Source organism: Erythranthe guttata, chromosome 14, assembly GCF_056151865.1.
Source record: "Erythranthe guttata isolate IM_541 chromosome 14, IM_541, whole genome shotgun sequence".
Lineage (NCBI taxonomy): Eukaryota > Viridiplantae > Streptophyta > Magnoliopsida > Lamiales > Phrymaceae > Erythranthe > Erythranthe guttata.
The window spans coordinates 14,640,161-14,665,607 of record NC_142546.1 but is presented as its reverse complement, the minus strand read 5'-3'; the positions used below and the strand labels follow the sequence as shown (position 1 = coordinate 14,665,607).

Genomic DNA, 25,447 nt, shown 5'->3' with positions numbered 1-25,447 from the left:
CCTTCTTTATTTGGGTACATTACGAGATAGCCTCCTGAGGTAAGACTAAATAACTTACGAACCTTTGTAGTATTGGTAATTACAAATACCTCCCTACAACTAACAACTCGTTACAAACTCTAACCGAGTGAATGAATTGTCTAAACTACCCTTTTCTATAAAACAAACAAACTACGAGTAAAATACGAGTCGCCTCCTCAGGTAAGATGAAATATTACATTTAGGAGTTTTTGCAAGAATCGCCCTTGTGTAATCTCTAATTATTGAAAAAGCCCTCGTGTTAAAAATATTAGCAAAAAATCCCCCTATAAAAATTAGTTAGCGCCAATAAGGCCCCTACAAGCTGAATGTATGTGTGTTGTACGCGCGGATTTCGCAGCTTGGAGTATGTTTTTTGACCTGAAAAGACATAAATACCCTTTAAAACATAAATTTAGAAAATTATAAATTCACCCCATAGTTTTTGTAAGACCCAAAATAAAAGTTTCATAATTATCTTTTATTTAATATAAAAAGGATATTATGTTTATTTAAATTGAAATATTTTTAAATAAAATATTAGGGGTAAGTCATTTTGGTTAAGTAAAAAAGAAATTTTAATTAAGGAGTTGTGTACTTTGTAAACATAACATACGGGGCTTATTGCAAATTTTTTTAATATAGAGATTTTTTCGACAATTAGAGATTAAACGGTAGGGGAGGGTTTGTGCTAATAACTCATTCATCCAACGGGGTAGATTTGGAAATTCAGAAACAACATTCCGTTGGAAACTATTTTGTTGATTCTACGTTCAAACATGGCTTTCAGTTGATTTGCCTTCTTCCCGCCATTCTTCCAGACAAAAGATTTTGGTTATCAAATGTATTGATCAATCAATAATTCAACCATGACTGATAAAGGATCAGACTTTTCATGGCTATGGAGTCCTAGAGAGAGAAAGTGTTTATCTCTCCTCCAAATGAAAACCCACCACAGCAGAGCCACTCTGTTGCAGATCCACGCATTCATGCTCCGTAGCGCCCTCGAAACCAATCTCAATCTCGTAACGAAGCTCATCACACATTCGGGCGAACGCCACGCGCGCAAGGTGTTCGATCAAATGCCGCAGAGATCCGATACTTTCCTGTGCAACACCATGATGAAGTCCCACCTCTCTTCCGGCCAGTTCGCCGAAGCCGTTAATCTGTACGCTTGCTTGCGGAGGAAAGAAGGCTTTGTCCCGGACAATTACACCTTTTCCACTCTGACAAAGTGCTGCGGCTTGCGTTTTTCGAGGTGGGAAGGAATGGAGGTGCACGCGCATGTAGTTAAGTACGGTTTCAGTTCCAATTTGTACGTGGCGACTGCACTGGTCGACATGTACGGGAAGCTGGGCCGAATGGGTTTCGCTCGAAAACTGTTCGATGAAATGCTCGAGAAGAGTCCAGTGTCGTGGACCGCTCTCATGACTGGTTATATCAGGAGTGGAGATATGGATGCTGCAGAATCACTCTTTCAAACAATACCCGGTAACAAGAGGGATACAGCTTCGTTTAATGTGATGATCGATGGATACGTGAAGTTAGGTCAGATGGGCCCTGCTAAGACTATCTTCGATGCCACACCGGAGAAAAATGTGGTGTCTTGGACGACTATGATTGACGGGTACTGCAACAACGGCGATGTAGAACAAGCTCGCCTGTTGTTTGATAAAATGCCCAACAGAAATTTGTACACATGGAATGCAATAATTGGCGGATGCTGTCAGAACAAGCAACCCCACGAGGCGTTAGTATTGTTTCAAGAATTGCTTGCCGAAGAAATTTTCGAGCCAGATGATGTCACTGTTGTTAGCGTTCTTCCAGCTATTGCTGATTTGGGGGCACTCGAAATCGGAAATTGGGTGTACGAATTTGTGAAGAGGAAAAAGTTCGACAAGTCCGCAAACGTCTCCACAGCACTGGTCGACATGTACGCTAAATGTGGGGAAATCGAGAAATCAAGAACCGTTTTCGATAATGTTAGGCAAATCGACACGTGTACATGGAATGCGTTGATTAACGGATTAGCACTAAACGGGCGTGCTAACGAGGCCTTAGACGCGTTCACGGAGATGAAGAAAAAAGGGTTTAATCCCAACCATATTACGATGCTCAGCGTTTTATCAGCTTGTAACCATAGCGGTTTAGTGGATGAAGGCAAGAAATGGTTCCATAAAATGCCGGAATATAATCTAACTCCAAAAATCGAGCACTACGGTTGTCTAGTGGATCTTTTGGGTAGGGCGGGGCGCGTGGAGGAAGCGGAATCTTTGATCAAGAATATGCCTTACGAAGCGAATGGAATAATATTGAGTTCTTTGCTATTTGCTTGTGGATATGCAAAGGATGTAATTAGGGCGGAGAAATTTGTGGAGAAGGCGATTGATTTGGATCCGTTTAACGATGGTAATTATATAGTGTTGAGGAATTTGTACGCGGGCGAGAAAAGATGGCGAGATGTCGAGGAAATTAAAAAGTTGATGACGAGTAAAGGGGCTAAGAAAGAAGCTGGATGTAGTGCTATCGAGATCAATAGTGAGGTTTTCGAGTTTGTTGCGGGGAATAATAAAATGAACCGTACCCGTTTGGTGGAGACTCGTTCGGTGTTGGATCAACTGCGATTACATATGAAGGTGCGGGACGACCCACTTTTCACGGTATAGTTTACACACATCCACATGTACGTGTGCGAATCAAAGGCGGGAAACTACTCGGTGTATGCTATTATTTCTGAAAAATGCCGATTTTACCCATGCAGACATGACATTTATATATGCTATTTTTTATACATAAAAATTAACCTCTGGAGTCCTCTACACGGAATCTTTATTCTTCTTAAATAACACCTTGACAACTTTTTTAGTATTACCATTACCCCTATGAGGTTAATTTTCGCGAAATATTCACCGCAGTCAAAAGATTCTGTGAAAAATCTATAACAAACGTCAGGGCTTTTTTTGGTAAGTACAGATAGGTGGGGGCATTTTTCATAATTTAACCTAATTTCCGAGAGGTTTTCGTAATTTACCCTAAAATAAATATTGCTATCTGAAATGGAAACCAAGCTCAATAATATATAGACAATGTCACCTTAAAAATTACCAAAATTTTTGCATAACAATATATGCAAGTGATTCTACATTCATCAGCAAACTATATGCAATTAATCCATATGTAAGAAATAATATGTGCCAAAAGAATAGGACCACTTCACAATTTACAATCTTGAAAAAAAAATATAATAATTAAAAAAAAAAACCCTATATTAACATATTTGCAGATTTAATTCATCATTTAGGACCAGCTTTTACTATTCTGCCCCTCTTACTCTTGCTTTTTTCAATAGCATCGACATCTTCTTCGATATCCCGTTTTCTTTTCGGCGTTTGATTATCCCTCGGAAAATCAGGTTTTGCTAAAACCGGAGATTTTTGTACCGGTTGGATTAGTTCCTCATAATTTCTCATCACTTCCATCGCCCTATGGTTATCGATTAGAAGATCTTCTTCTTCTTCTTCTTCCTACAACAATTAAAAAAAAATTAAAATTATTACCAAATGCAGCAAATCAAGAAAGTAAATCAAGATTTATTCAATAAAAAAAAGACTCACATTTGGAAATATAGATGCAAGAATATCGTCATTTATGTTTCCATTTGCATCGTGAAAAGAATCTCCTTGACTATCGATTCCGAGTTCGGGATGGTCAATAATATACCCTTGAATAAGCTGATACGCAATAGCATCCGCCATCGACATATTTCTCCCACGATTTAGAGGAGAGCTAATTAAATCATTATCGGAAATATCACTAGAAGACGATTTCCCGACTTTTTCACTATTTACCTTCTCCGGTAATTTTCCATTTTTTTCGGTTATTACCCTCTCCGGTAATTTTCCATTATTTCCGGTTATTACCTTCTCCGATAATTTTCCATTTCTTTCGGTTATTACCCTCTCCGGTAATTTTTCATTATTTCCGGTTATTACCTTCTCGGGTAATTTTCCATTTTTTTCGGTTATTACCTTCTCGGGTAATTTTCCATTGTTTTCACTTACGACCTTCTCAGCTAATTCTCCGACGTTTTCACTTATTACCTTCTCGGCTGTTTTTACGTCGGTTTCACTTTTGACCTTTTCGACCCTACTCTTCAATTTACCGACCCGTGACTGTAAAAAATCAATCTTGCGGAGTATTTGCTCCAAAGAATTATCATCGTTTCCATTTTCGATGCACAAGGATTGATCGTCGCCCCAAAATCCAACGTCAGTGGCAACTTTTTGATTCGCCTCTGTTACAAAATAATGAAGCCCCGTCAAATAAAAATACAATCTTTTTTTAGATTACACTCGAAACTACGACCCGTTTAAAATCAGAAATTGATCAATTCACAACTCACCACGATTCCTCAACTCGCCTTCGACAAAAGCACCCCGATCGGAACCCTTCTTACTCACTGCAAAAATACTACGCATAAATAATTCTTAACTCGCGCAAAGAAAAAAAACAAAAAAAAAGGGGGCAAATTACGGCCACCCCTTAAGTTAAGGTCAAATTACGAAAAAACCCTCATGTTTGAGAAATTACAACCACCCCCTCAAATATGTATTGTCTTACACGTCCACTTCAAATTTACCTAGTGAAGGAGGGGTTTTTTCGTAAAAAAAATTACATAGTTAAGGGGATAGTTGTAATTACCCAAACAAGAGGGGTGTTTTTAGTAATTTGACCTTACCCCAAAGGGGTTGCCGTAATTTACCCCCCCCCCCCCCCACATAAAAAGATAATTTTGAGAGCAAAGAAATAATGTACCATAGTAAGAAAAAATGTTGTGATGCGAAATATACGGTAATAAATCCTTTGTTTTTTCAGCTCTTCTTCGTTTCTTCCTTTTCCGAACCTCGTTTTTTCCACCATGGTTTTGGTAAAAGGGTATTGATTTTACACCAAGGCCTTGTTCCAATGCAGATTTCTCTAACCAAGCCTGCTTTTGCTGACTGTACTTCCCGAGCTGTACGTCGTACATTCGCCCTTGTTCCTCAAGTTTCTTGATTTGCAATTCAACCCATTTACAACGCCACCTCAGCGGCTGAACATACGACCTCCAGTCGTTAGTCAGATCTTTCTTCCTAAAGATCAAAAAAAAAAAATCATGAAAAAATACGATCATACGGGTGAATTTTACGAAAGACACGTATAAAAGACCAAAACAACCTTTATAATGCTTAAAATAGTTGGATTGATAAGGATAGAACCGGAAAAAAAAAATCATTCTTGAAACTCTAAAGCGACAAATAATATATATATTTAATTTAGCATAAATTATATCATGAAAAATACGATCATACGGGTGAATTTTATGATAGACACATATAAAAGACTAAAATAACCTTTATAATGCTTAATATAGTTGGATTGATAAGGATAGAACCGGAAAAAAAAATCATTCTTGAAACTCTAAAGCGACAAATAATATATATATATATATATATATATATATATATATATATATATATATATATATATTTAATTTAGCATAAAATTATATCATGGAAAAATAAATTTGAGAGGGAAAAGAATAAAATACCGTAGTCTGAAAGCATCATCGAATCCGAAATTGAGATCGAAATCATCGTCACCGTGTCGGTACAAAGGCTCCGAGTCATCACAGTCGTCGAACGAACTCGAGCTTTCGGTTGCGTCCAAATATTCCTGTGCTTCGACGCCGGAATTTGTAGCTTCCGTTATGTTGACTTTCTCAGTTTGGTCAACCGCTCTAGATGCGAAATTCCTACACTCGTTTTCGAGTTCTTTATCGAATGTTGGATTCGCTTCGTAGGTTGATGAAGCCTTCATTTTTGCTTTTAATTTATCTCCGGCTGTGATTTCGGGTCCCATCGAGAGAGAGGGCAAACAACACATAGATTTAATCGAGTTTTTCGTTCTGCAAAATCAATAAAAAATCGGAAGAACAATTCTTGAAAACGAAACGAAAAACAGCCATTCCGAAACCGAAAACATGATCATTAAAAAAAATTAAAAAAATTGCTGAGCATATGATAATAAAATGAAGCAAATCCCACTATGATAATACATCAAAATAAACCGAAATCGAAACCGAAACCGATATTTAGAACACATTAAGCAAATCCCAATATGGTAAATAATATCAAAATAATAAAAAATAATAATAAATTAAAAAAACAATTGCGATCAGAACTCATTCGAAACAAACACTGCAAGAAACCAATATTTCAAACAGATTAAGCAAATCCCATTACAAAAAATCAAGAATTTAATTTTTTTTATTTGAACTCAATCATTACTAAAAATCAAGAAATAGTACCTGAACAAAATTTCTGAACAGCCACCGCCGGAGTTCGTCGTCCCACCGTCGATTACGCGGCGGTGGGGGGAGAGAAACCAGGTTCGTCGGTGATCCTTTTTGGGGGGCCAAAATCTTGGGGTTTTAGTTTCTACACGTGCGGAAAAAGAAAAAGAATTAAAAAAAATAAGAAATTTGATAAATAATAAAACTCTTGAATTTTTGGAGTTTGTGAAATCGTCGATTCTCTCTGTCAGTCAAATTATTTTCTTGTTTGGTTACCTTTTTTTCTTGAATTTATTACTTTATTTAATTGTACTTTTTTTCCTTTTATAATAATTTATTAATTATTAGTTTTGGTATATCAGGATTCTTAGCAAATTATTTCTTGAGAGTCCAAAGATTTGTTTATTTATTTATTTTATGGAGTAATATTTATATATGAGAGTATGATTCGCTATAAATACTGAAGAAAACGTGACGTGGATATTGATATTAAAAAAAGAAATTCCAAAATTGATTGAATGTATTTCCCACGAGTTCAATAGTTTATGAATTTACTAATTTGATGTGTTGCCAATATGAATTTAATTAGTACTTTTATTTTATGTGTCATCAATTATTACTAGAAAAGTTCTTTTATTTTTTTTATTTTTAAATAAATAAAACAAATGGACGTATTTTATTAAAATTTTGCTCCATTTATATAATTAGTAAAATATAATTAATAATCGAGTAAAAATCAATATATTTGTACTCGATTTATATATTACTAGTAACCATAACCCTTGCGTTGCACGGGTACCATTATAAAACAAAAGATATTTAAAACTTAATATGTTAAATATAATGAAATTAAATAATTGAGAATACATCATATCATAAGAAAATCATAAAAAGATGAATGAAAATAATATTGAGAACTTGATTAATACAATCAACAATAGTTTTCACGATTAACAAATCAAACCCAAGGCTCTATAGCTTGTCGAAGTATAACATATTGTCACTTGCCATCTCTTGCTTCATTGTTTCTCAATCCTCAAGAGTCAAGATTGATACAAAACTGTGTAGTAAAACTGAGAAGAGTTACAACATACTGAATGGTATGCATGTATGAAAATGTAAGTAAACTACCAAGTAGGGGCTATAAAAACGATCAATAGATTGATACCGGTAAAAACCAAAAAAAAATAATTTTTACAGCTCACAAATTTACCTATCAAATGTTCTCAGAAAAAGCAGCATCAGCAAAAATACCAAAATGGTATTTCCATAAGGCAAGTCTTCAGAGGAGCATTATGCGCTTTAACAGTCAATCTATCAACTAAAATCACCAAACAATTGAACCAAGAAATATCGACCCGAAAACCTTCTAGGGCTTCCCTAGTCCCTCTTTAAGAACATGTTACGCCTTTTCCCATGTAACTATGTCTCCAAGATACTTCTCTGGTCTTTGGAAAATAAAATAAGGATATTTTTTTCTTCAATATCCACAAAAATCAGGTTTTACATGTACATAAAGTTATGGTATATATGCACTTAGAAGTTAGGACCATGATAATGATAGAAATTCTTCGAAAAAATATACATAGTAAAATATAACATAATTTGAAATTAAAAACTATTTCCAGATTCCACGTATATGGCTTGATTAAATCACATAAGTTGTTGAAGGAATCACATAAGAATTATCAACTATCGGGATCAAAACCATACCCAAGTTCAGGTTGGAGTTCGGGTCCAGACTATTGTCTGAAGAGAAATTTGACGAATTCCAATTTCATCTTACCATTGCCATCTCATAATTCTCCTCTTAGATTCTCTAATCGACGATTCAAATCCGTCAGTCCCAACTGCAAAACCTGGAACATCATATTCTACACTGAACAGAACAATTGCATACTCTTCATCTTTGCTTCCACAATTTATCCAATGTAGCAATAAATGACAAAACCTACCAAAGTAAGGTCGAAAATTAAATATAATATAGTCCTTAATTATTCAGCAGTTTTAGTGAAAAAAAATAAGAAAAGAACCCTTAAATGCTCACTCACTATTTTTGTCTGAAAGCGTCTTTCGTCATGTTATCCCACTTCTTGACATCACTTGTTTTTCCAAATTTTCACTCACCAAAATTGCGGAGTTATATAGAAACTTGTGTGCATCGGGGAGCCTCTGTATTCCCCGTCATTCTCATAATGTAACTACAACAAACAAATGGGGTTAAAGGCGTTGTATGAATTTCTAGCAGAAAACGGATGAAAAAAATCAAACATTCATATCTATTCCTAAATTGTTGTATAAGATCCTCATTATCTGATATCCTTTTGACAGTGATAATCTGCTAACATGCTGATTTTTGCTTTGAATAGAATGTCTCTACCAAAAAATGCATTGTCGCGTGCATTCTACAAATCTGTGACAAATATCAAATACCATAATATCATTAAGAGATACATTAAATCCAAAAAGTTGTTTACAATTATGTTTAATTACTTTCAACGAAATTACCAACTTCTGTAGACTTGGCACCAGTGTATCAACTTGTTTTGGGAAATCAAATTACCAAAATTTAGTCAAAACGAAGAAAAAAATAACATATGTTGGAAAACGAAAAAAGCACATGCAGATATATAAAAATCGGAAACTAAGTAATACATCCAATCGTTAACAATAAAACCAAAATGATTAATGGAAATTTGATGTCAGGCGATTGTAGAAACAAATCGAATACAATATATAATTCTAATTTCGAAACACAAAACATAACTGCCCGACTTACTTGTTAAGAAAGATCTGGCTTATCTTTGTCCTATCTCTGTTGTTTGCCTTTTTCCTATGTATTCGAATTTACTAAGCAAATCTTGCAGAAATGAAGTGAGAAATGGTGGGTGAAAACTTACAGTGCATGTATGAAAGAAGATGAAAAAGAGAAAATTATATATATATATATATATATATATATATATATATATATATATATATATATATATTTGTTTGTTTATTATTATTATTTTCTTGAAAAATATATATGGCTACAACGTGGGTTCTTTTTACAAACTACCAAAACAAAAAGAATATTGTGTACTGTGTTTTGTTCGGAGTGGTGGACCGTTTTTGTGTGAAAAAAATGTGAAAATAAAAGCTGACTAAAATGCCCCTAAATTTAGGTTTAGGATTATAGTTCAAAATATCTTCCTTTTATATATAAGATACTAGGGCAAATTACGGCCACCCCACGAGGTATGACCAAATTACGAAAACTCCCCTCTTGTTTGGGTAATTACAACCGCCCCCTCTTTTTGAATATTTTTACATAAAATTTATGTAATTCGGATATTTACCGAAAAAAATCGTATGTTAGTTCGATAAACGGTATGAAATGTTGTCCTACCAAAATTTCGGTTCGGTTTTACCGAATTAACATCCCTAAATTTGCCTATGGAGAGATTTTTTCATAACATAATATATAGTTGATGGGGGTGACTGTAATTACACAAACAGGAGGGGGTTTTCGTAATTTGACCATAATTCAGGGGTGTCCATAATTTGCCCGTACGATCCATTTATAAATTAGTAAATTATACGAAATTATGGATAATAAACACTTGATGCATGATTAATCGAATCAAGTTGGATTTGTAGCTAGCAAAAAGCCAATCTTATTATCTTATGACGATGCTCGGAACCGACGATTCACTGCTCGAAACACGCGGTTCAAGGTAAGGAACATTCGACATTTTAAACATTTATTCATCATCCACTTATAGCCTGCTTGGCTAAACTTATTTTAAAGCACTGATAAGTTGCTCTTACATTTGATAAGTTACTTTAAGAGTTGATGAGTTACGTCTTATTTTTAAGATTATTGTTTGAAAGTGATTGAATAATGAGTTTACAAACTATTTTTACTATCTAAATAGCTTTCAATTAGCTTATTTTTAGAATTTTTAAAGATCTTAAAAAAAAAAAATTACCAAACACTTTGAAAGAACTTATAATCATTTAAACATCTTATAAACTATTTTCAACTACTTATAAACACGTGTCAAGCTACAAGTGGACAATTACACCTTTTCTACTCATGTAGATGTAGTTAAGTGCGGTTTCGAGTCTAGTTTGTACGTGGCGACTGCACTAGTCGACATGTACGGGAAGCTGGGCCGAATGAGTTTCGCTAGAAACCTGTTCGATGAAATGCCCGAGAGGAGGCTGGTTATATCAGAAGTGGATTATGGATGCTGAAGAATCGCTCGGGTGTTGTTCGATAAAATGCCCCACATAGTTTTTACCTTGAACCTCGTTTTTACCACCACAGTTTTGCGAAAAGGGAAGCGCGTTTACACCAAGGCCTTCTTCCAATGCAGATTTCTATAACCGAACCTGTTTTTGTTGTACTTATATTAAGAAAGTTAATAAATATTGGTGAATTTCAGGAAAATACAAATATAAAAGACTAAATTTACGCTTAAAATGCTTAACGTTAATTCGACTTTGAGATATATGATGAGTGTTCATTTTGCATTATTTTCACTTATCAATTCTTCGAGTTTTGGTCTTTATTCGTCCGAGTTTTTGGCTTTATTTGTATATATTATGTTGTTTTTGTTTTATTTATATTTTAGGTAAAGAGAAGCTATTTTTGCTGATTCGAAACGATTTTGGAAGCGAAGCCGAAAATCAAACCAAACACGTGCAAAAGTGCATTATCGCGGGTTGTGACACTATTTCGTATTTCAAGCATAACTTTTGCATACGACCTCCGATTGAGCTGATTCAAGTGACCTTAGAAAGCTAACTTCAAGATCTACAACTTTTGTGAAATGAAAATTGTCAAATTCGGGCTACAAAAGGGTCAAAACAGTGTTTGAAGTTGGCGCAGAAGACCAGATCGCGATCCAGCCTTTCTGGGTCGCGATCTGGGGGGTCTTACAGAAGGTTTTCTTGATCAGGACCCAGATCGCGATCCAGACTTCCTGGATCGCGATCTGGGGGGTCTCACAGTACATTTTTTGATCAAGAACCAGATCGCGATCCACCATTTCCGTATCGCGATCTGGAAAGGCGGTGCGCAGTTTCCAAGGCTGCCAGATCGCGATCCAAGAAGCCCAGATCGCGATCTGGGCACAAAATTCGAGACGAGATATTTTTCTTTGATTTCGTACTATAAATAGAAGGTCTCTTATTCATTTTAGAAGCTCTCGACCAACTCTCGATTATCTCTCGACTTCTTCTTCGGTTTTCTATTCGGTTCTCGCCAGTTCTTCGCGGGAAGCTTCGACGAGGGTTTCGACGAGGGTTTTTCATAAGCTTTTCTTTACGTTTAGTTTATAATTTCTCGTGTTCTTCATTTTGATGCTATGTTTGTAATGAACTGAACATTTTCTTTTAGGGAAATGAAACCTTGTATATATTGATTTTGATTTCCAGATATGTGATCTATTTGTCGTTCTTTGATTATGTTTATGTTTTAGCTTTCGATTGTTTGGCCAACAGTTGAATTGATTCTAAATGGGAATGAACTCGAGAGAGGATTTCTCGTTTGATTTTAGGAAAACATAGCTCGGGTTGTGGAAACGGAGACGTGATGCACCTCGGGTAGCCCTTAAGGACTTGACCTAAATGCTCTCTTAATATCAGGTTCTGAACGGAGACGTCGGACCTGTGGGTAGACTCTAACTACACTGGAGGCGGGGGTTAGGGTATTTTAGTGTCTGGGTTAGCGAATATAGAATTGACATTAGATTCGGATTTGTAGATCTTTATCGATAGTACATTGGTGAATTTTACCCTAGAAGCCATCACACGTCATAATTCTTCACTTGTTCTGGCGGACCGTTGTTTTTATTTTTGTTTCCTTTTGGCTTCATGTCATCTCCCATCTTTTTCTCCCGTCTAGATAAAGTTTAGGATAGTATAATTACGGTACTTGGTAGATTTAGGAACTTAATTCCCTGTGGATCGATATCCGGAATTCACTATTCTGCAAAATGCGATATTGTACACTTGCAGTTATTTATACGTAGGTTTTACGCGTATCAATATACCAGGGGTCTCTTGGATTCTTCGGCAAAATTAGCAACTGCGTCGAATCCAACGTATGAAAAGAACACGACAGTTGACCCGGTCAATATTGAATTAAACCCGTTTGGGGCAAAAGGTCTCGAATTTACGACATCAACCTTAAATGCTCCAACTATGATGACAAAAAGAACCACAGTCATGATTGAATTCAATATCGAAGATTCTCCGACGCCTCGACAAAGAACCACAGTCAGAAGAATTAAGAGTATAGGAGCTAAAATATTAATCGCAAAAGGTCCGAAAACTTTTTCACCATGGCCCACGCAACTCGGGATATTATCCTTGAGGAAGGGAATCAACTCTGGTACAGTTACCACACAGCTAGCTAAACTACGCGCTATGATAATCGAGCATTAACTGGGCAAAGACGAGCAAAGCAGTTAGCTCGTTGAAAGCTGTGTATGTGTAGAGATAAGCTACCCCGACAACTTCTGGAAAACGTATCGACAGGTCAGCGTAACAGAGTGCGTTCAGCCCACAAGCTAAACCTGCTATTGCGAAACTAATTGTAACTCCTGCATTGATGAGTTATACGGAATGAGAACATCGTTGGACGAAATCAAAACAATGTCGTTCGTTCGAATTCTTCGTAAGATTTTCGTATGGGGGATGACTTTTGGAAAATTAATCGATTATGAATCATAATTGTAATTAGATGCAATCTGAACAATAAAGCCTAATGATATATAGATCAATGATATAGATCAATTCTACACTAGGGCAGGAACACCTCCATGACTATGCTTAAGATTTAGATTTCCTATATAAACCAGGGCTTCGTTTTATTTTCCCCCCACTCTCACTATCTGCAAAAAAAAAAAGCTCTCCTCTTCCCCTCTGCCTCCATTAACAAGTCTCTCTCTAACCTCCTCTCTCTTCTCTCTCTAAGAATTTTGCAGTTAATCTCTCTTCTCTCTCTAGAATTGCAGTTAATCTCTCTAATCTCCTCTCTCCCTCTTCTCTCTCTAAGAATTTTGCAGTTAATCTCTCTTCTCTCTCTAGAATTGCAGTTAATCTCTCTAATCTCCTCTCTAATTGCAGAGTTACACAATAATGGCGGCACCGAGCTCATCTCAGGCAGCGGCGGACACGGCGGCAGCGGCAGACACGGCGGCAGCAACAAGCACTTCTGAGATCTATCTACCGGCTGAGATCTATCCGTCCTTACTGGTAGTAACCTATGCTCTCCAACATAGGTATGAGTGGTAATACATAGTTTATTTTTATGATATCAATTTTGACATTTTCGAGTCGATTGGAATCTCGGTTAAGTCTCTCGGGTAAGGGTAATACATAGTTTATTTTTATGATATCAATTTTGACATAACTGATCCAGAATTTGATCAGAAGATCAAGTCTCCCTTTGGAAAACAATCATGGAAACGGTCAAACCGCAGAACGATGATATTTACTTTGCTTATCAATATGGGAAGGATAAGGGTAGTACATGGTTTATTTTTATGAAAGTTTTATTAGATCATCCTTATTTATATTAAGAGAATTTTCTAATCATAACTAGAATGGTCCAGACATACTTTGATCTAATGACTATTATTCGTATATTAGAACTACACATAAATTACTTAGAAGTTTTAGAAATCTAAATATTTCTCCAAAGACTAGAACATGTTCAACTTTTTTGGATTTGGCTAGATGATCTAGTAAATTGAAACTTGTTGGATTGCTGCTCTTTTTTTTGTTTTTTTTTTGTTTTTTTTTTTTGATTTGGAGGTTGGACTACAAAATTACCATTCTCGATTTGAAATTACTATGAACCGCAGAGAAGGAATCTTCGCTGAAAACCATCAACTTAGTCCAAGATTCTTCGACTCCACACTCTTTCATCAAGTTGTGCGCATGAGGTGGGCCCGCTTATCTATCGGACAAAATTCTTCGATACATAATACCGAATCACGATTGCTATTGTCGTCTTGCTCATCGTTGTACGCATGCCAATGGGCATTGCCGTTGAAGAGGCTCCCTATTATGATGTAGGAGCCGAAAGAGATGACTTTCTTGAACTCTTGCGTTGACTTCCAACGATTATTTATCACAACTTCTGTCGGGTGGTGGTGGTGGTGGTGCACGGCCGTACAACGAGGTGCATTTTGGACGATTTTGTCCCTAGGAAAACATTGTACTCGCTGTCGTGGTGTCCTAACCAGAAGCATGTCGTTCTGTCGGAAAATACCTTTATTTTATTTTTTAGTACTCTGTTAACTGAGAAGTCACAGCTGACACAATCGAGTTCATATTAATTGATTAACCAACACATTTACAGCTAAATTCTCGAAAAATTAACTATATTATTACACGATATAACAGACACCTCAGAAGCTTAATAGACAAATAATAACACAAGAGATGAACTTACATTAACACGTGTTAATTTATCGAGCTTCTTCAGTTGGTGCACGATGGTAAACAATGGACGAATTTGAATTTAGAGGGTCCGCGTGATATTGCCCGTAAAATGCGTAGATACCGACTGTAACAATTCCGAGGACTATAAATCTCACCCATGCTTCATAGTGCAGCTGCAAAAGAACATATTTAAATAAAATTTGATTATTTTTAAGAAGTTTATCCAATTGCAATTCATCATGGTTATATATTTAATAATGAAGGTAGTGAATATGAATTACCTGAGCGAAAAGAAAAATGTTGAAGAAAATGCTAATCGATGGAATAATCGGAACTCCAGGACACGAGAAACCTGGCGGGTCTGTATAGACCTGCAAAAGGCAGAAAATTATTAGTTATTAATCCTAGGTTTTGCCAATGTTTGTAATAACTAGGGGTGAAAATTGGAACGGAATTTCCAAATTTTGCCGAATTTTTTATCTGAGTATTTCCAATTTCGGACCAATATTTTTCATTTTGAATTTTGAATGTTCCGATTTCCAATTTCTTTTTGGAACGGAATTGGAATACATATTAGATAACGATTCCAATACGATTTTTTGACTAAAAAAATGAAAGTACGGAAATTTCTAATTCTGGAATTAAAGAAATTCATTCAAATTTCTGAAAATTTGATTTTCGAATTTTACGATTTTTTTTGGGAATTGTTTTCTAATTCCAATCTCATCGTACAAATGACATGCATGACGAATTGCATATTTAACTTACTTGTCGTAGATAAAGAGCCGCGGCGGAAAAAACTGCAATAACAGCAGCTAAGAGTGTAAAAACATACGAAGCATCAAAACGAAAGAAAACTCCAGCAGCAAAACCGCAACACGCGATTGCGGAAAGGCAAATGACGCCTTCGCCCCTTCTAGAAACTCTCCCACCAAAACCCTCGCCAGAAATCTTATCTTTCCAGCGGAGAGTTACTACACATGCCGAAACAACGGAATATCCTGTCTGAAAAACAAATCCATTTTCAGGTCATGTAGGAACAAGGTTCAAGTCTACCAACTTTTCATGATTCAAAATAAATTAAAAATAAATAAATAAATAAACATACCAAAGATCCAACGGACAAGATATGCGAGAGCACACGAACATTAAGAAGTCCTGACAAGACAATTGCTATAAGACCAACCCAAACTTGCGAATGAATCGGGGTATGTCGTTTTGGGTGTACTCTGGCGAATATGGCTGGTAATAAACCGTCTCTTCCAAGTCCAAGATATAATCGAGACTAATAGGAATAATAAATCAAAATAAGTCTAGTATTAAAATTATAAAAAAAATAATTAAAAAAATAAATTAAAATTGCAGTTCACCTGAACATAAAGACCAACTAAAAGTGTTGTAGTAAGTCCAGCAACAGCACCAAAGCTGATTAACACAGACACATATTTCATGCCCCTTGTAGTAAAAGCCTCAGCTAAAGGAGCATCTTCTCCGAGAAATTGGTACGGAACCATTCCGGTGAGTACTAAACAAACACCGATATATAATGCAAGACATACTAGGAGGCTACCGATTATGCCAAATGGTAAATCCCTCTGAAACATGACAAAAAAAATTTTTAGTAAAGTAAACGGAGTTATGTAAGTAAACTTGACTTTGAGATATACCTGGGGTCTCTTGGATTCTTCGGCAGAATTAGCAACTGCATCGAATCCAACGTATGAGAAGAAGACGACAGTTGACCCGGTCAATATTGACTTAAACCCGTTTGGGGCAAAAGGTGTCCAATTTGAGACATCAACCTTAAACGCTCCAACGATGATGACAAAAAGAACAATGAGTACCTGCCGAAAATATCTCATACTGTCAGCTATTTACTGCTAATTATGAAACATAATTCATAACATTCTAAAACATGTAAGAATGTAAGAAGATACATGCGCCGCATAAGCCCTAAAGACAATTATAACTTTCCCCTTTAATCTTAAAATTTGTTATTACATCTTTGACGATGGTTAAAAAAAACCTAAAAAATGATGGTGAAGAAGCACTTAAAGAACACCAACATCACACACTCGTATTTCCATATAAGCCAGTAATATTCAATAATACGCAGATAAAAAAGGGAAGAAAAAAAATGCGAAGAAACTAAGTTCACCTTTGTAACTGTCATGATTGAATTCAATATCGAAGATTCTCCGACACCCCGACAAAGAACCACAGTCAGAAGAATTAGGAGTATAGGAGCTAAAATATTAATCGAAAAAGGTCCGAAAACTTCTTCACCATGGCCCACCCAACTCGGGATATTATCCTTGAGGAAAGGAATCAACTCTAGTACAGTTACCACATAGCTAGCTAAACTACGCGCTATACTTGCAGCACCGATATGATAATCGAGCATTAACTGAGCAAAGACGAGAAAAGCAGTTAGCTCGTTGAAAGCTGTGTATGTGTACAGATATGCTCCTCCGACAACTGCTGGAAAACGTGTTGACAGCTCAGCGTAACAGAGTGCGTTCAGCACACAAGCTAAACCTGCTATTGCGAAACTAATTGTAACCCCTGCATTGATGAGTTATAGGGGATGAGAACATCGTTGGATGGAATCGAAACAACGCCGTTCGATTTTTTCGTAAGATTTTCGTATAGAGGATGACTTTTGCAAAATTAATCGATTATGAATCATAATTGTAATTAGATGCAAAATCTGAACAATAAACTTTTTTCCCCAATTTCTGCTATAGCATTTATTGATAAAGCCTACTGATATAGATCAAACATTGTATTATTACTTAATACTGAATCAAATTCAAATGCAATTGAAATTCAAATGAACCAGGAAAGAAAAAAAAAGGAATCAAAACCACTGACCTGGACCAGCATCGCGAGCAACGGTGCCGGTGACGACGAATATACCGGCGCCGATGGAAGCGCCGATGCCGAGTAGAATCAAATCGAAGAGGCCAAGTCGTCGGACGAGTCCGTCGCCGGAATTGAAACGGACGGCGATATCCACCGCCGGAGATAGGGGTTTCGATCGGAGTGCCGACGAGCAGAAACGAGAGAAGAAAGAAGACGCCGGCGACGATGAGGATGATGACGTCATTGCTGAGTTCAGCTCAATCTACGTGCGGTGATAAACAACCGTGGGAAAATTGAGGACCTCGTTTTTTTTGGGTATATAGAGATGGGGGGAATCAAATGTACAACCACTTAACCGTGAGGTACTACCAACAAAGCTTTACTGGTACGAACGTTCGAAATTGATTGAACAGTTATTGTTCCGTGTTTGGGCAAAGTTTCTATTTTGCACGTTTTGCCCATTGGTGAAAATACACGTGGCATAGTTTGAAGGTACACTGTTTTATATTTAAAATTAATTGAAAATACTATTATGATTTTACGTTGTAATTAATTATTTTAATCTTACTACTAAGGCGGTGTTTACAAATGATTATTTAAAAGCAGAAGTTAATGATTGTGAGTTAAGTCGGTTTTAAGTGCTTATTTCTAAAAGTTGGCGGTGTTTGCGATTATTCCGAAAAATGAACTTAAATAAAATAGTAAGGTTAGCGGTGCTTTTAAAAAAATCTTAAAACAAATTATTTTAAGAGAAGCAAAAGCAAAAATTGATTTTGCAAACATCTGAAAACAGATTATGAGCAAAAAAAGCTCATAATCACTTTCAAAAATCTTTTGCAAACACCACCTAAGACTTTCTGAAACTAAAATACAAAAAATCAAAATATAAGTCTAAGGGACCTGTTTCGGCAAGCTTATTCTAAATAACTGATAAGCTTTGATAAACTCTTACGTCTTATTTTCAGAATTAATTTTTACATCAAAAAATTCTTATTTGCTCTCCACCGGCCTATTTTTGAATTTTTAATCTTTTTCTGAAAAAACTACCAAGCACTTTTGAAAAAATTATAAACTCTTTTTAACAGCTTATGAGCTCAGCAAAACACCCTCTAAGAGCCCGTTTGACTAAGATTATTTTAGATCTTTTATAAAAATATTGCCAAACAATTTTTAAGAGCTTATAAGTTATTAAACATCTTATAACATATTTTGAACAACTTATAAGCTTAGCCAAACATACTCTGAATATCTGCTTAATTGCTAACTTAAGCAAGAGCCAATTGCTTTGACATTCCCACAAAGCTCAAAAGCTAAATCTTTAACAACTCCACGTCAGCATCAGAAAAACCAAAGACTCAAAAAAGAAAAAAACTCAGCAAAACAGAGTTCAGGCTAAAAAAAATGTAACTAAAAAAATATATATATATCAAACCAAAAACCTTCACTGGGACCGGCCTTCAATTTATATACGAGACGAGACCCCCGTTTCTCGAGATATAATTTATGTATATTCCGACCTAAGATTCAAGACTGATGCTGCTCCAAATTACGAAGAACAATGCGAGAAAATATCTTGGCCTCTATCGGTGCACCTGCGGCTGCCGCAGCCACACGCAGCAACCGTGGAGCTGCAGCCTTCTGGAGAAGCCCTACGTGGTGCATCGCATGCCGTCCCCCCGGGATTGTGAACTGCCGTCGAGAAAAAGTCAGCAAAAATTCTAGACAGTTCCGATACGCTATATACACACACACACACACACACACACACGAGCACATTGTGCACAAGGAGAATTAATGTGATTCATCTAATACCTGAAGAAGAGCAAATGCAGCACACGATTTCAGTGTAGGATTAGGGTTTCGTAGCATAGCAACGAATCTTCCGATTTCAGCTCCACTTGAGTAAATAAAATAAAAGAAAAAGAATCAGCAGAAAATTGCACATGTAAAACAATATACAGTAGAACCTCGATAAATTAATAAGCTCGCTTAAATAATAATTTCTTTCGGTCCCGGCTCGGTAAAAACGTACTAAATTATTAGTTCGATAAATTAATAATTTCGCTAAATAAATAGAATTTCACTAGTCCCGACTATATTAATTTATAGAGGTTTAACTGTATAATGTATATAATGCCATATTGTAGAGAAGAATAGAAAAATCAGTTGGATTTATAGAGAACGAAGAAAATTCAAGAAAAAAGCTCAACGGTTCATAAACAACATGCAATACATGCATACATATATATATATACAGAAGTGACGTATGATTACATTTAAACCTAGACCCCTCAGGTTTGAGAAATTACATTAACCTCCGCCGAAGATTTGATTTGGCAGCCTAAAATTCAAGAAATGACGTTTATACCCTCGTGAAAGTAACGTATGATTACATTTAAACCATTTTACGTTTAGAAAATTAACATTACCAAAAGTAAAACCATACTAGACTAGGACTACTTAAAAAAAGGGTAAATTACACCTAGACCCCTCAGGTTTGAGAAATTACATAAACCCCCCATGAAGATTTGATTTGGCTAAAACTCCACCCCATGAATCACGAAATGACGTTTCTACCCTCGTGAAAGTTACGTATGATTACATTTAAACCCCTCTAAGTTTTAGAAAACTACTAAAAAAAATGGGATTTGAGAGAGAACCTGCATCTCAGATGACCTGCTTCTTCGATACGAGCAGATTCCGTTACATGAGTTAACGCAGCAGGACCCACTGAAGCAGCAGCGGCAGAAAATGCTCGAATATCAGAAAATGTCATAACAAAAGCTTCGATATTTTTCAGTGCCATTCTTCTAGCCCCATCTAGGTTCACACTCTTGGAAGTGCCCTCAGTCGACGTTGTTCCTGTAGGGGCAATATCGTCCATTCTGCACAAACGAAAAAAAAATGCGAACTCTCTTTTACTTAATGATAAAATTAGCCGACACTAAAATTTTAAATAAAATAAAAATCGAATACCTTCCATCAAACATGTAGGAAAGTGCTAATGCAGACATAAAACGTGCCATTTTCGATAAAGACGAAGAACAAAGATGTACTAGGGCAGGAACACCTCCTTCTTCTACAATGCGAAGGGCATTTCCGGAATTGAACGCAAGATTCCAAAGAGCCCCTGCAGCTGTCTCGTGCACATCCTGTAATAAATAAATAAAACATTTAAGCGTTTATCAAGAGGGTTAAATTATGTGCAAGAATCTTTAATAGAAAATGCATGGGTAAAGTTATGAGGTTTCTAGTGTTGACCATTTTGAAAATCTATACAGATAATATTTGTAAAATTACCACAGCATTTGATCGAGCCAACGCTATTAGTGGGGCCACGCCTCCTTCTCGACCAATAGCAATGCTATATTACACGTAAAATTATCCGTTAGTAACAAATAAAAGCTAAATATTCACCAAATGCAATTGAACATTTAAATAGAGTACATAAGCTTATTTAAATATATATATATATATATATACGAGCTTACCTATTTGCTTCTGACACAGACAATCCCCAAAGAGCACCCGCAGCTCTCTCTTGGAGGCCATGTGAGGCATTTGAGCACGAATGTGCTAAAGCAACCTAAAAACAAGACGAAAAATAAATCAATATATATATATATATATATATATATATATATATATATATATATATATATATATATATATATATATATATATATTTTAATGATAGTAGAAGCTTTCGGCAAGTAATTCAACAAATATTTTTTTTAATACATATAAAAAGGTCGTACCAATGCCTCAACTCCGCCAGCTGTGGCAATCGCTTCTCGATTTCTGTCGTGAAATGATAAATTCCATAATGCACCCGCAGCTTCTTGCCTATAACAATCAATATTCAGACACAAAAAAAAAATATATATATATATATACATATAATAATAATAATAAATTAATCTTTCATACGACATGTAAAAAAACTTTGAAGACGGAAATCAAATTACTGAAACTTTTGACAGGTAATAATATCATTACCTAACACCATCATGAGGTGCGCGAGTAAGTTGCACAAGAGCATCAATTGCACCTGCCTCTTTTCCTACGGCTGTATTGTTACTATTGCTATCACCATGCGCAGCTAAATTCGCCAAAGCTCGAGCTGCCTGGGTAATAATGGGACCCACAATTAATTAATCGGATGATATTTACGCATAGTGCCATTATGTATTAGGCCTCATTTGGTTCCTAAGATAATATTAGTCAATATAAGATCCGATTCATGGTATAATTATAGATAAAAAAAAAAAACGGGTCGACCCGGAAAATTATTGGGTTTACCAAACATCAAATAAAGTCCAACTATTTAGTTAATCATGGCTAATCTCTCTCGACCAAACGAGGCCTAAGTGTTGAAGTTTATCATATGAGCATTTCTTGAAATGCCACCATATAGTTCAATATTGATCGAACTATTTCACAAAAATGCCACTCACTTCTAGACCGAAAAAACCGACAAAGACAGTGCACAACTCATTGATACAAGGGATTTTACTATTTTTTTTACAATATTGAAACATAATATAGGGTTTGTGTACCTATTAGTTGAAGCAACGGCCTTGAACTAATGTATAATATTCATTGGCATTCATTTAAAAAATAAATAAATAAATCCCACCTGCTCTTGAACTCCTTCGATTTTGCAATTCCGAGCTAGTGTCACTAAAGCATGTACACCACCCATGGAAGCAACTGCAGTGCTGCATTTCTCATCTGCTGCAAGATTTGCCAATGCACCGGCTGCCCGTTCCTAACAAATATCATAAGAAAAAATGATTAAATAGTGATCTGTCGATTTTGGTACACCGTAATAAAAAAAATATAATAAAAACCGAATCTTGAAAAATGTCGAACATACCAAGACTCCTTCACCGCAACTAGACTGTGACCACTTGTATATAAGGTCGACCAGAGCTTTTACTCCACCAGCTTCGGCAATAGCACCCTACAAATAATTTTATTTCGCAACATAAGCATTTAATTATATAACAATATTGCAAGAAAAAATAAATATAATAAATAAATAAAATAGAATAAAAACCTTGTGCTCTTCACCAACGGAGAGGTTCCACAATCCTCCAGCAGCTTCTTCAGCGACCAATCGATTAACAGACCTAGCAAGATTTACGATAATGCCAATGCCGCCTTCTTCAGCCACAAATTTCGCAACTTTAGCATTCACCGATAAATTTGCAATGGCCTACATGAAAAAACATCAATTGTGAATTGATAATAGATAGAGCTTTTCAACACTTTGAGAAATTGATTATTTCGCAATTCTTGAAATTTGTACCTCCGACAAAGCAAAAAAAAATATTACAAGAGCAAGGATACGGTGACAATATCATAAAATGAAATCCCAATTAAAATCCAAGCAAAAAATTTCGAGTTTGGGAGTAAAATCCCTAAAATCTTGAAAATATACGAAATTATTACAATTTTAACGATTTTAAGTGGGGTTCATAATCTGGCTAGAAATCATTTTTTTTTGGGCCAGACTCAATTTTTCCGCTTCAAAACAAGTGAAGCTCAATTAAAGCCGAACCATTTTCAACACTCCCAACGAACGTTTTTTTCATTCAAGCAGCAACAAATGTCCAAGAAACGAATCCAATGGAAAACAAATCACCAAAAACACGTGTCTTATTTATGTTGTTGAACACTTAATTCACGTTGGAAGATGGTTTATACACGTAAATGAGACATAAATTAAAGCTACCTTAGCAGCTTCGGATTGAAGACCCTCATGCCAAGATCGAGCAAGATCTAGGAGAAGGCGTAAGCCGTTATTCTGCATAACCGCTTCAGCTCGTAAAGGATCGATACTCGCGCTCTCATCGTCGGTCACTACAAAAGTTGCAATAGCCGTAGCTGCCCTTTCTTGAACCTCCTCGTTCGAACTCTGCACAAGGCTAAGCAACAAAGGCGCACCTTGCTTGAGCCAGAAGTTATCCAATCCAGGTGGATTGCTCTCGGAAATACGTAGAAGCGAATTCGACACAATCCACTCCAACCAATTTAAAACCTCGTCCAATCTCTTATCCTTCTCCGAATTTCTCCAATGCAGGAAAATATTAGTTTCATTCTCTTTAAGAATGTCGCTGAAGATGGAAACTAGCACTTTACCTTTATGGTTATAGTTATTATAGACGAAAGTGGGGTCCGCTTCGAGTAAAGGACAATTCAACGCGCACAACACCTTCAAGCTGAGTGACGACGAGAAGAATCTCGAAACGTTACTCGGGCTAATGTCTGTTCTAGAAACATCCAAGCCGATTAGATGAGGCAGCACGAACAAGCTCCATTTCATGTTGGTGGACCCCGCGAGAGAGAGAAACCGAAGCGAAGCGATGTTCCCCAAAGCAGCTTCGTCCACCTTCCGACAGTCGATAAGTCCAATATCGTTCAAATTAGGACAATTCCTCGCCAAGGCATTGATTGCACTAGCATCCACTTCTTGAATCCCCGAGATCCGAAGCTTCTTCAGTTTAGGACAGCAAATCGCGATCGCTCTTACAGCGTCGCTGCTGATTCTCTCGCAGAAATCCGGTCCGATTTGAAGGCACTCTAAAGCTTCGTGGCGAGCCGCGAGCACGCACAGGGTCGAATCGGTCATTTTCCTACAAGAATCACCGCTAATCTCTTTCAAATTCTTGGCTTTAAGGCTTATTACAGCATCGGCCGAATCGGGGCCTCGGAAATAAAGCTTCTGGAGATTCTTACACCGAGAAGCGAGCGACGAGGTGGCGGTGGGGTCGCATTTGTGGGCCCGGAGATCCAATTCTTGCCACAAGCACGGCGATTTACCGACGGTGCGCCATGTTCGGCATGTAGAGGATAAACTAGCACGGTCCCGATAGTTCAGGAGAGAGAAAAGCTGAATCATTGTATCATCGGGCAACCTAGTCCAATCGAGCTCGTCTTTTTCGACGATATCGACTTTCTCTACTCCCCTCCTAACAACCTTTCTACGCACTCTTCTACTCATGCTTGATTCAGTTTTACTTACTACACACAATACAATAACCTATTCGATTTTGATAATCATGATCAAAAGAAAGCACAACTCTTTCTCAATTACCAACTTACACATCGATCAAAGACTACAACTTTTAACAAAACTATTGATCAAGAAACATACCACCCATATAAATAGTAACTTCAAATTTCAAAACCCAAAATGCTGAAAAGATTAAAGCTTCCTAAAATTGGGGTGAAATTGGCAATGCCCTAATTACTGAATCCCCACTCTCTACATGTTTAAGCAGAACCCTAATCAAGAAAATGTGAGATTAAAAAGAAAGAAAAAAGATATATCGACGATGAAAGAAATTGTGGCGCAGCCCAATCAAGAAGGGCAATAACTCGTTTTCTCCTTCAATCAGTGAGAAAATAAATATGTGTTCTTCTTAGCCCTGTGGGCCCTTTTGGAAAACCTTTATAAAGCTCCAGTCTTGACAATTAAATCGATTGCGGCGTTTATATAGTGATGCATAGCAAGATACAGATGTGAAAAAATGATTATTTCATTTTACCTCAGCATATGATGTATAGATACGTGTGTGTATATATATGTATGTATGTGTGTGTGTGTGTAGGGAGGGAGAATAGAGATAAAGAAAAGGGAGGAAGGGTTGGAGAGAATTCAGGCAAGTATATCAAACATGTGAGTGAAAGCGGATTATTTCTATGCTACACCTACACCCGGTGATTACATTATATCGGGTATTTTTTTACCGTTGATTTACACACACTAATGTGGAT

The 25,447-nt window shown here is 36.4% G+C and overlaps 4 protein-coding genes across 7 annotated transcripts; 1 reads left to right on the top strand and 3 right to left on the bottom strand.

Annotated features, from left to right (window-relative positions):
* The first annotated feature begins 729 nt into the window (after window positions 1–729).
* AHG11 (Pentatricopeptide repeat (PPR-like) superfamily protein) lies at window positions 730–2,844 on the top strand. Its single transcript, XM_012975939.2, has one exon. The coding sequence runs from the start codon at window positions 888–890 to the stop codon at window positions 2,682–2,684; it is 1,797 nt and encodes a 598-aa protein (XP_012831393.2). The 5' UTR covers window positions 730–887; the 3' UTR covers window positions 2,685–2,844.
* Window positions 2,845–3,144: 300 nt separating this feature from the next.
* On the bottom strand, window positions 3,145–6,623 carry LOC105952469 (uncharacterized). Its single transcript, XM_012976028.2, has 6 exons — window positions 6,368–6,623; window positions 5,609–5,965; window positions 4,834–5,150; window positions 4,421–4,477; window positions 3,633–4,312; window positions 3,145–3,542 (listed from the first exon to the last, which is right to left on the bottom strand). The coding sequence occupies exons 2-6, from the start codon at window positions 5,941–5,943 to the stop codon at window positions 3,312–3,314; spliced, it is 1,620 nt and encodes a 539-aa protein (XP_012831482.2). The 5' UTR covers window positions 5,944–5,965; window positions 6,368–6,623; the 3' UTR covers window positions 3,145–3,311.
* A 7,370-nt stretch (window positions 6,624–13,993) lies between these two features.
* LOC105952471 (cationic amino acid transporter 9, chloroplastic) lies at window positions 13,994–18,118 on the bottom strand. 4 transcript variants are annotated; one of them, XM_088812871.1, is made up of 9 exons: window positions 17,672–18,118; window positions 16,956–17,362; window positions 16,465–16,641; window positions 16,168–16,392; window positions 15,906–16,082; window positions 15,566–15,802; window positions 15,079–15,168; window positions 14,808–14,970; window positions 13,994–14,624 (listed from the first exon to the last, which is right to left on the bottom strand). In XM_088812871.1, exons 1-8 carry the CDS (start codon window positions 17,904–17,906, stop codon window positions 14,824–14,826), a joined length of 1,695 nt encoding a protein of 564 aa, XP_088668997.1. In that variant the 5' UTR covers window positions 17,907–18,118; the 3' UTR covers window positions 13,994–14,624; window positions 14,808–14,823. The 4 variants fall into 4 exon arrangements, with proteins under 4 accessions (XP_088668997.1, XP_088668995.1, XP_088668996.1 ...); XM_088812869.1 differs by having other exon boundaries at window positions 13,994–14,610; XM_088812870.1 differs by having other exon boundaries at window positions 14,609–14,667.
* An 861-nt stretch (window positions 18,119–18,979) lies between these two features.
* Window positions 18,980–25,381, bottom strand: LOC105952472 (protein ARABIDILLO 1). The gene is made up of 12 exons (XM_012976031.2): window positions 23,403–25,381; window positions 22,725–22,883; window positions 22,542–22,628; window positions 22,302–22,433; window positions 21,662–21,789; window positions 21,421–21,508; window positions 21,154–21,248; window positions 20,963–21,026; window positions 20,639–20,814; window positions 20,323–20,547; window positions 19,475–19,559; window positions 18,980–19,351 (listed from the first exon to the last, which is right to left on the bottom strand). The coding sequence occupies exons 1-12, from the start codon at window positions 24,669–24,671 to the stop codon at window positions 19,187–19,189; spliced, it is 2,673 nt and encodes an 890-aa protein (XP_012831485.1). The 5' UTR covers window positions 24,672–25,381; the 3' UTR covers window positions 18,980–19,186.
* Between the last annotated feature and the right edge of the window lie 66 nt (window positions 25,382–25,447).

Excerpts from the sequence above, each read along its gene's own strand:
- LOC105952469 (XM_012976028.2), bottom strand. The coding sequence starts at position 5,943 with ATGTGTTGTTTGCCCTCTCTCTCGATGGGACCCGAAATCACAGCCGGA. Across the intron at positions 5,151-5,608 it reads GATGATGCTTTCAGACTACG|GAAGAAAGATCTGACTAACG; the intron begins GTATTTTATTCT and ends TTTGATCTTTAG. Across the intron at positions 3,543-3,632 it reads TTGCATCTATATTTCCAAAT|GAAGAAGAAGAAGAAGAAGA; the intron begins GTGAGTCTTTTT and ends TAATTGTTGTAG.
- AHG11 (XM_012975939.2), top strand. The coding sequence starts at position 888 with ATGACTGATAAAGGATCAGACTTTTCATGGCTATGGAGTCCTAGAGAG.
- LOC105952471 (XM_088812871.1), bottom strand. The coding sequence starts at position 17,906 with ATGACGTCATCATCCTCATCGTCGCCGGCGTCTTCTTTCTTCTCTCGT. Across the intron at positions 16,083-16,167 it reads TAGTTGGTCTTTATGTTCAG|TCTCGATTATATCTTGGACT; the intron begins GTGAACTGCAAT and ends TATTCCTATTAG. Across the intron at positions 15,169-15,565 it reads CGGCTCTTTATCTACGACAA|GTCTATACAGACCCGCCAGG; the intron begins GTAAGTTAAATA and ends TGCCTTTTGCAG.
- LOC105952472 (XM_012976031.2), bottom strand. The coding sequence starts at position 24,671 with ATGAGTAGAAGAGTGCGTAGAAAGGTTGTTAGGAGGGGAGTAGAGAAA. Across the intron at positions 22,629-22,724 it reads CCGTTGGTGAAGAGCACAAG|GGTGCTATTGCCGAAGCTGG; the intron begins GTTTTTATTCTA and ends AATTATTTGTAG. Across the intron at positions 21,027-21,153 it reads TCTGTGTCAGAAGCAAATAG|CATTGCTATTGGTCGAGAAG; the intron begins GTAAGCTCGTAT and ends CGTGTAATATAG.